The 9,961-nt window shown below is 53.1% G+C and overlaps 1 protein-coding gene across 1 annotated transcript in view; it reads right to left on the bottom strand.

Moving 5' to 3' along the window:
- SCN4A (sodium voltage-gated channel alpha subunit 4) overlaps positions 1 to 9,961 on the bottom strand; it is a 33,009-nt gene that overhangs the window by 2,610 nt on the left and 20,438 nt on the right. The window contains 8 exon segments of the mRNA XM_026864620.1: positions 258 to 362; positions 1,195 to 1,332; positions 2,633 to 2,686; positions 3,896 to 4,174; positions 4,438 to 4,560; positions 5,103 to 5,276; positions 6,491 to 6,645; positions 6,960 to 7,089. Coding sequence (XP_026720421.1) covers positions 258 to 362; positions 1,195 to 1,332; positions 2,633 to 2,686; positions 3,896 to 4,174; positions 4,438 to 4,560; positions 5,103 to 5,276; positions 6,491 to 6,645; positions 6,960 to 7,089 — 1,158 coding nt within the window.

The following is a 9,961-nucleotide window of genomic DNA, read 5'->3' as shown; positions in this document are numbered from 1 at the left end:
GGGCCCCCCCCCCCCCCTTGCCCTTGCCATCAGACCCAGGGCTGAAGAGCAGACCCAGAGGAGGTGGCAGGATGTGAATCTCTTCTGAATCCCCAGCTCTTAGCAAGGTCCTGTCTGAAGAATATCAGTGGGGAGCCAGGATTTGACTCCTTGCCCTGACTAATGGTCTTCCCTAGACCCTTCTCAGCCATTTGGGACAGGTGGTGGCTTGAAGTGCTCCCTCCCTGCTGTGCTCCAGGGTGATTAACCCAACATACCGATGGCCTGGGGATGGGCTTCTGGGGTTTCTTGGAGCCGAGCTTCTTCATGGCATTGTAGTATTTCTTCTGCTCTTCTGTCATGAAGATGTCTTTGCCTCCAAAGTATAAAGGGAATCACTGCTGTTAGTCCTGGGAACTTGCCTCTTCCTACTCAGCTTCTCTGACCATGCTCCTTCCCACCAAGCTTCTCCAGCCAAGCTCCTACCAGGAATTGCTTACTGCACTGACCCAGTGAAACCTGCTTCCTCCCTACTTGCCCGTTTCTATGCCTTTTTCCCTAGTTCACAACACCCGTGGGTGCTCACGCCAGCGCTGCAGTTTCCTCCTGCAGAGGTGAGATGCTGCCTCCCAGCCCGCTGCAGTGAGTGGGGCACCCCATGCCCTGCTGGGGCTCACCCTCTCCTTGCTGGCCAGATCCTGCTGGCACTGAGGCAGCATCTCGATGTTCTTCAGAGCTTGCTCAGCACAAACAACGTGCTCCCACCCTCCACCTGCTTCCCCCTCTGGCAGCCCAGGGATGTTAGTCCTGTGCTGCTTGCTTGGAAGTAGACACTGAGTCTCTCCTTGAAGCGTGCAAAAATGATGAGAAAGGGTCACAGGGTGGAAAAGAAAATAAAAGTGATGGTACAGGCCCTCTTGCCACAGGCCACAGTCCCCCTTGCCTCCTCCCTCTGCATCCATAAATGAAATCCTCCATAAATTCTGTGTCCAGGACACAAATCCCCAGGTGCCATTTGTCCAGCTCTCCTTGTTCAGGAAGCCACTAACGTATGCCAGCAATCCAGGCTGCAAAGGGACCCTGGGGTCCATCCAAACATCGGCCATGGTGGGCCTGGTCCCCTCACCCCACGACAGTGCTGGTCTCCCTTGTGCTAGTGCCCTCCATCCTGGACCCAGGAGGCAACAGTGGCTGCAGGACCCAGAAAATACTTATCTTTTTCTTCTGCTGGTTGAAGTTGTCGATTATGACACCAATGAAGAGGTTCAGGGTGAAGAAGGCACCAAAGATGATGAAGATGACGAAGTAGATGTACATGTAGATGTTGATCTCATACATCGGTTGCTCTTCAATCTGACCAGGAGAGATGGGAAATGTGAGACTAACCCTCTCTGGAAAGCGTGTCCCCAAGCCTCCTGACAAGGGGTCACTATCGGGACAGAGCTGTGGGGGTGGCTGCTCCAAAACCTTTGGCAGATGGTGTGCAGGTTTAGTGGCCCTCATGGGAGCAGCCACGGGAAGGGAAAGTGGTTTAATTCATGCCATGCCATCGCATGGGGATGGCATCGCCTGGCAGCCGCAGAAAATGCTCCTCGTCAAGGGGCACCACTTAATTCTGCTCTTTATTTGATGGGAGACTTCCCAAGGTGTCACAGCCAGCTTCCCCCATTTTGAAGAACGCACTTGTCAGAACTGGGCAGATTATCTCCCAAAACAGCTTTGCCCCAGGTGTTTGGGGAGACACAAGACCAACCATTTTCAGAGGGAGCTGGAAGCAGCTCCTCTGCGGAGTGCTGGCAGCTGCAGCCGAGGTGAGCAGAGCGGCTGTTTCTGATGCTAAAAAAAGACAACGAAAACAATACATTCAGGCCTGTGGGTGTGCGGGGCTGGTCTCCCCAGCGGGGCACGGGCAAGTCTGCTCACTTAGAGCTTTGGCTCATGGCAGTGTGTGCATACATGGGCTGGCGTGGGGACACCTTCTGGGATGGATCACAGTAGAAACAGCATCTGCATGAAACCCTTCAAAACATTTTTTTTTTTTTTTTTTTACTAAACCACTTAGGCCAAAGGTTAAATGCTGGCTGCTCTGTTTTAATAACCCATTTATGGCTCAAGGCGAGACAGACGCTTTATCCAGGATGGGATAAGCCCTCCCAGCTGGAGAGGCACATGGAGGGCATCGTGTCACAGGAGGGTGAAGGATGAGCCCTCCGGGTTGGAGCTGTGGATGCAGAGCAGGGATTTCGGGCCACCAAGATGAAGCTGAGAGGAGTGTGCTCAGTCCCAGCTATAGTCCGGGTGGGGAGGGAGCCTGGTGTGGGGACCACAGCTGGGATGCATGTGACAATGACATGGGTGGCAGAAGGCATCAGAAGGGACACAGCCAAGGCTGTGCACCTCAGCAGGGGGAATGTTTTGGGCATTTCTCCACTCTTTGGCCCCTGTCCTAGCCAAAGCCATGGGTGGGATGCAGGCAGTTCCCCTGGCACCAATGGGCAGAGGGGATACTGTGGCCGAGGGGTCCATCCCCAGCCTGTGCTGAGCTCCTTGGCCCCAGGACTCTGCTCCCTCTGGAACCTGCCAGAGGGAACTGGCCTGGTGGGATGAGCGATGCTTGGTGCCAGTTGTGAGACATCCCCGCTTGTCCTCTCACCTCGCGTGAGTCCACGGCAGCATACATGATGTCCATCCAGCCTTTGAAGGTTGCCTGCGGGGACAGCGGAGAAGAACAGATTCACTGGGAAGTATCTGGGGCTAGAGAGGGAGGGGAGACCCATGGGTGCATCTTTGGGGTTTAGTTTGGGGGTTTAGTTCTGAGCACGCCTGTTCAGCCCGGAGTTGCAGCTTGTCCATGGAAATGGCAGAAAGGACCATGAGTTGAATCCACAAGAAAAATGCCCTGATAGGGAGATTTGCATGTGCACGCATATGCACACACAAGCTCCGTTCTGTGGCTGAGATTACCAGGGACTTCCCAAAACACCACTGCAAACCAGGCTGGGAAAAGAAGCAAGGGGCTCTTTTCCCCCCAAAACAAAATGTATTTCCCCAGTGGCAGATCTGTGCCGGGGCTGGCTGCCTCCCTCCCACCCCCAACCTGTGCCACCTCTGGAGCCCTGACTTCTGTATCGCTGCCTCTGCTATCTGCTGGATCCCAGTCCTGGTGGCGTTGTGGGGTAAACTGCATCTTTTACAAACTTTTACTGCTGATTTGTTAAACAAAAAGTCTGAACATCTTGTTTCCTGAATGTGATGGAGCAACAAATCTGAAGAGGAAGCTGAATTTAAAGCTGGTTAATCAGTTTGGGTTATGCTCTGATTGTGCACCACCAGTTCCCCTGGATCTGAAGAGAGTAACCTCAGCCCACCCAATAACAGAACCCACACCTATATTTTTATTAAAATTGTGGTAAGTAGTTCCCCTTCTGCTTGCCTGGCTCAGCTGCAGTGGGTTCAGTGGAAGCACGTCTGCCCTCGCCCACTGCCCTGAAGCGGACACATACACTCTTTTTCCAGTCATCATCTTTCCCATGCAAAACTCTTGCAGCCTATGACTACAGCAGGCTGAACTTCTCAAATGGGTTGGGGGAGAGGAGAGGTCTCCCCTCCTCGCTTCTGCATCCTGTGCTCTGCAAAGGACTTCTCACAGCTCCAGGCTCAGTGCTACCTACACTCTTCTGCAGTGGTTTCCTGGTGACACTTACTTTCTCCTTCCATCTTCTACCCTGTCTTTTTCCTCCTTGGCTCTGCAGTTGTTTTTTTTTTTGTGTTAAATACCAGTTTTGGAGGTAAGAAGAAACTAAGAGGCCCTGTCTGGTCATTGGGGCAGCGTCTTGCTTCAACCCTATTGCTAATCATGTTGCTCTGCTACAGTGATGCACATCTTGGAGGGGTGGCAGCTGCTTTCATTACGTACCACCTGCAGCAAAGAGAGGTATCCCAAGCCCACGTTGTCGAAGTTGACCTTGACGTTGACCCATCTGACCTCGTTGGTGTGGAGGAGAGCCATGCAGTCGCTCCTATTGTTCACCACACTGATGTCAAAGATCTCCCCTGAGGTGGTGTTGATGCATCGATAGTACTTCCCTGCAAAGAGGTTCACCCCCATAATGCTGAATATCAGCCAGAAGATGAGGCAGACCAGCAGGACGTTCATGATGGAAGGGATGGCGCCCAGCAAGGCATTCACCACCACCTGCAAGGGGAGAAAAGACATTGGAGGACCTTGCTAGGGAACTGGGCTAGCAATGATGTGGACCTTCATGTCCCTGTCCCAGCCTTAGCCTCCCCAGAGGCATCAAGTGGGTTCAAACTGGACCAAAGGTACCTTAACATCGACCCCAGTGACCTGGATGCCCCTGAAAACCAACTGGGATAGGTCCCTGATGTGGGTGACTGCTGAACTGTGCCTGTTGTGTGTCCGTATCAGAGCCAGCAGCTCACGTAGGAGGCACCTACCCTCATGCCTTCAAATCTGGACAGGGCACGCAGTGGTCTCAGAGCCCTCAGTGTCCGCAGGGACTTGATGGCTCCTAGCTCAGAGTATCCCAGCCAGTTTGCTGTCAGGCTGATGATGGAAACCTGTAAGGAGCAGCCCAAAGGATTAGCAGCATCTCATGGAAACAAAACTGAACCATGTTCCTACAGCTCCTGCCCTTCCCTCTCTCCCCAGCTCTCCCTCAGGCTGGTGGTCATCATCTTGTCTTGGAACGCAGGGACTGGCATCGAGTACTTGCGTCCCTGGTGACCAGCCAGCTGGATGTCCTCGCCTCTTGAGTGTGAGGGTGGAGGTGACAAGGGGTGGAGAAATTCTGCACAGGAGGAATGGCCTGCTCTGTCACAGAGTGTTTGGGATACCCTATGTCCCTTCACATCTCTACTGGGGTCTCCTAGAAGAACATGGGCTTGTTCTTGTTTGGGTGTAAACCAGAAAGGGTTTGAAAGGGGTAACCAGAGGAAGAAGTGGCCCTTCCTGTGGGGGGGCTTTATTCTGAGCAATGGTCTAAGCCCTTGTTCCACAGCCACCCCACTGTCCTTTGAAATACAACTTGTTACAATCCCCTGATGCTCCAAAATCCCTTGGCTTACTATGGCTCTAGAGGTGCTCATCAGACAACACTTACATCAACAATGAGGAAATCCAGCCAGCACCATGCGTTGGTGAAGTATACCTTGAAGCCATAGGCCACCCACTTGAGCAACATCTCAATGACGAAGATGTAGGAGAAGACCTTGTCAGCGTACTCCAGGATGGTGCGTATCACCTTTCGTTGTTCAATGTAGATGTCCTCAAAAGCCTGGAAGAGACGTGGAGCTGCATGATAATCATTCTTCCATTAGTCCTGCTGTGCAGCTCAGTGCATCCATGCCTGCATTGTCCCTGACCTCCTAGGGCTTGGGGCAGCTTGAGAAGTTGAGAACCTATCTACAGGTGACATTTACTGATGCACCTGGTCAACGTGGGGTCTAACTTTTGTTTGCTAGTTCTTGTTGACTATGTAGAGCAGTATTTGTCCTGAAGAAAAGCTTCACTGAAGCAAATGTCCATCTGCATCAAATTCCCACCAGTCCGAGCCCAAGTCAAAAGCCAGGACACCAACCTGCACCTTTGGATGCTTTTGTAGTCTTGAAATCTTAGGAGTTTGAATTACTGCGGTGTCCATGTGGCACATAAAACATTGCAATCGGAGGTATGGGCATGTAGGCCAGGTTTTGCACAGCTGGCTTAGCACAGCTTTCGATTCCAGCACTAGCTACAACCTTGGACATCCCCAAACTGAACTTCAGAGCATGATGCAGACATGTTATAAAGTACATCTGAAACCCAGTTCAGTCCCTCTGTTCTCTTTCCCTCTCTCTTTACCTCCAAATTTGCAGAGAAGTTCGTCTCCCCATTAGCTCTGTGTATTTACAGGTGCAGATGAGTTATATCCAGCCTGAATACTCGGAGAGGATCAACAGGCTGACGCACAGTTTTTTAACAAGGTTGATTTAAATGGACACCCAGGTTCTGGGAGGGCGCAGCAGTCAGCAGCTGGAAGTGCTGAACAGCAAAATAATAACCATGAATTATTCGTAAAGCACCTCCTGACAGCCAGTGAAATGAGGAACCATCCACATAAAGCTAAATAGATGATGCAAATAGTTCATGGTTGACATTAAGAGCAGGAAGAGAGGCTGTAGGCGGTTGCATCCCCTTGAGCCCATGGACCACAGCCCCTGAGGATGCTGGGGAGGGTTGTACCAGGGTGACTGTACCAATACAGGGCTCTTGGAAGGCAAGGGAAGGATGCTTTGATACCCTTGCAAGGCTCTACATTGGGCAGACCTGAGCCAAATGGGGTTTTAAATCAAACATCTGCCCACAGCTGTTTTATTTTGCACAGGAGACAACCAGGCAGTGCCCAGAGCCTATGGTGCTGCTGTCTGGGCCCTGCCCACGTTCCTGGGCTCACACCAATCTGGGGAGCTGCTGCAGAGCAAATGGGACAGGGTGAAAGATGGGACCTACCAGCGCCCCACTGCTGAGGAGGATCATGAAGACGATGAAGGTCTCGAACCAGTCGTGTTCCACGATGCGGAAGCAGGTTTTCCGGATGTTCCACCAGACCTTCCCTCTGTCGCTGGTGATGTCCACGTAGAGGCAGGGAAACCTCTTCACACAGGCTGGTGATGGGACAGAGACCTGTGGGTTACCTCCTGGCCAGGGTGTTTTCACCAACATGACACTATTTGTGCTTTTACTGTCTTTTCAAACCCTCCTAGGTGGAGGCTGGAGCAGGATCCTGCTGGGTTTGAGGGTGGGCACACAAGAGGGGAGCAGCAGGGGGACCATCTCCCTGGTAGTACAGGAGGATTTGGAGTCTGGGCTGAGCCAAGTGAGCCTGGGGGTCGTTATGCTGCAAGAACTGGTTGGCAATGGCCCTTCCACACCCACGTCTCCCTCTCCATGGGGTTCCCTGCCCTACTCAGTCCCTCACCTTCGGTGAAGCAATCCTCAGGCTCGTTGCTGGCCTCAGCCTCTTCTGCCACTTCCTCCTCCTCCGGTGGCGGGGGCTTGTAATCCACGGTGCTGCACAGGGACGACGCGTTGTCACTGGAGAGGGGATTCTGCAAAGGGAGAGGAGGATTCAGGCTGAGCTGCCCTGCAGAAGGGATGCTCCTGGCCTGTGGCTGCCTCTGGTGATCTTCCAGCTCCTCCTGCCCCCACAGGGACCAGGAAGAACTGGGGGAGAAGGCTGGTGGGACTCCCCTGCTTGGAGGCTGCTCTGAGTCCCTTTCCTATGAAAGCCCAGAGTGAAGCTGTTGAATTGTCTAGAGCCACAAACCTTGGAGGGTCGTTCATACCTGAGCTTGCACAAGCTTTGTTTTTCATCCAGGTTCAGAGGAGCAAAAGGTCCCCTGACTCCAGCCTTCCTCCCTGCACAGCAAGACCATCTCCCATCCACTTGTACCATCATCTCAGGCTGATTTTCTTACCTCCTCCTCCTCCTCCTTTGCATGTCCCCATCTAAGATATGTTCTGCCAAACATCTTTTGGTACAATGAGACCTGCAGAAAGCTGGGCAGCCACCACAGCACTTCTCTCAAATTCTGTTGGCTTGGATCGTGCCAAAGGGCTTTTAGGCTGAGGTTCACCCAAGTTCAAAACCTGCATCCCAGTTATTTCTTGCCAGCTCCATCCCACTCCACAGGTCAGCTTGGCTGGCTTCCCAGACACCACTCAGCAAGGTCCAGAGGGGCTGATAACAAGAGAAAACCTTGGCAAGCCCCTGGGATTTTTTCCTCTTTTTTTTTTTTTTTTTTTTTTTTTTTTTTTTTCTTTCTGAGAAAACCTTCTGCAACACTTGAGGAAACAGGTCCCCAGACCTGCCTGTCCTACCTGGGCGCAGCTGGGAACCAGAAAATCTTGGATGAGCATCTCCAATGCAGGGTGGCATTGGCTTGCATGAGAAGGAGATAATCCTCCTCCAGAATTGATAGTGCATTCAGTAGTGAATTAAGTAGCCTCTCCATCCTCCAACAAGCCAAGGAAGACTCTCTGGGGTAATTTGAGGCACTGACGTTGCCCACAGCCTCAGAGTCCCCAGCCACATCTCTAGGAGAAGCCATTGCTCTGGGGGCCCCTTGCAGCCGGTTACTGCATGCTGGGGACATGCGGGGCACTGTCTTGGGGAGGAGGACGCAGCAGTAGCAGTGACACAGGCTGGTGGCTCTGCAGGAGCAGTGGGGCCACCTTCTGCCAGGGCTGTGGGGGCACAGGAGGGACAGGGGGATTAGGAGGCCTCAGTATGAAGCCAGTGAAGCTGTGACCCTGAGGAAGGACACATGGAAACCATCTGCCTTCAAGACAAGTCCCCATGAGGTGGGGACAAACCAGCCCAGTGGTGCTGGAGATCAGGGGAAAGGTGCTCAGGGCAGGTCTTCTTGAGGTGGGGACAGGGATAATAGTTCTGGTCCCACTGCATGGTCCCCCAAACTCCAGCCCTGGGGGCTCCTGAGCCCCCACATGCCATGACCAGCAGGTCTGCAGGACAATTTCCAGCACACACCCAGCCTGGCTGGGTGTTTCTACCCAAATCCAGGGTTTTCCTCATCCTTGCCAGCACGGAGCACTGGCATCCAGGTACTGTGCACCCAGACTCGTGCTGTGACCCCCATAATTCACACACTTGACAATATTCCTGTGATGTACATCGCCCTGCACATCTCAGGAGACATCACCTTGCCTGGCAGCATGGGGGACTGTGGCAAAAAACCCACAGGAGCCCGCAAGAGCCACAGCACTAACTTTGCACAGCCACAGCACCCCAACGCTGCTGTTCCTGTCATCTCGCTGCTTTGTGGCGCAAAAGATAAATCAATGATAAGATGCAAAAGTGCTCGCAGAGAGCAACTGCGCTGCTGTCATCACCCTGCCACTATCATTTCACCCTGAAAAACATCTTTGCCTCAGAAAGAAGCTGTGCTGGAAGGGGGAGAGCATTTATCAGCATTTTCTGAGCAGCTCATCCAGAGAAAACCCCCCTTTTGCAATTGTCACGGGTGGCCCGTGTCCCCTGCGCGAGGCGGTGTGCCGGGCTTTGGCTCCATCTGGAGCTAATCAAGGGCATGTGAACACACTGAGCTCGCAGCAATATTTCCCGAGGACCAGCTCAGGGCTCCCACCAATTAGCACCCGATTTCTAATTAGTAGGCAGTCAATTCATATGATGCCTGCCAGCCTGCTGCCCACTCTGCCTGTTCAGGCAGGGGCCGGGTTGTTAACGCAACCCCCTGGCTTGCACCTTGATCAACGCTTGACTGAATTTAGCCACCAAAACTAGCAGCAGTGATGGGGTGAACAGATATTCAGTGGTTGAGAAATGTGGTTTGCCCCCTGCACACGCTGAGCAGCCAGGGATGGCTCTTAAAATACAAGCTCTGTGCAGGGCGTTGGAGCAGGTGCCTCTAGATGTCAGCTGAGCACAGCTCCAAAACGCCGGAGCCGTGCCGGGACATGTCTGATAGCTGCACACGGAGGTTTTCCCCCAGGCACTGGGAAGCACATCGTGGTGGTGGGGAACTGAGGTCTGTGGGGACCCCACAGGCCAGGCTGGATGTGTCCCCCCACTGCGGGGAGGGTTGGCATTAGCATCCCCTCTGGGCAGTGTGACTCTATGCCCTGTGTGCATGTCCTGGATGTGCTGGGGAATAGTGCTACTGGACTGGACCTGTAGCAGGAGAAATTTGGGAAAAAAATGCCAACTCTCAGTCCTCCAGCTGGCAACACTAAGGGGAACAACAACAGCAACTCTCCTTGCCCCTTCCCTTGACCAAGGTGCTCCAGGCAAGTTTATCCCTTCTGAGCACAGCAAGGAGCATGACTGCAGCGGGTCACAACCAGCCACCACCTTTCCTGCCATCTTCCTCCTGCAGCCCCAACTGCTGAAAATACACTGTTTTCCCAGCTAAAAAAAAACCCCAAAACCACCCCCCCCCC

The sequence above is a fragment of the Athene cunicularia genome (genome assembly GCF_003259725.1).
Source record: "Athene cunicularia isolate RWA chromosome 27 unlocalized genomic scaffold, athCun1 chr27_part1, whole genome shotgun sequence".
Taxonomy (NCBI): Eukaryota; Metazoa; Chordata; class Aves; order Strigiformes; family Strigidae; genus Athene; species Athene cunicularia.
This window is presented reverse-complemented; position numbering and strand designations above follow the sequence as displayed.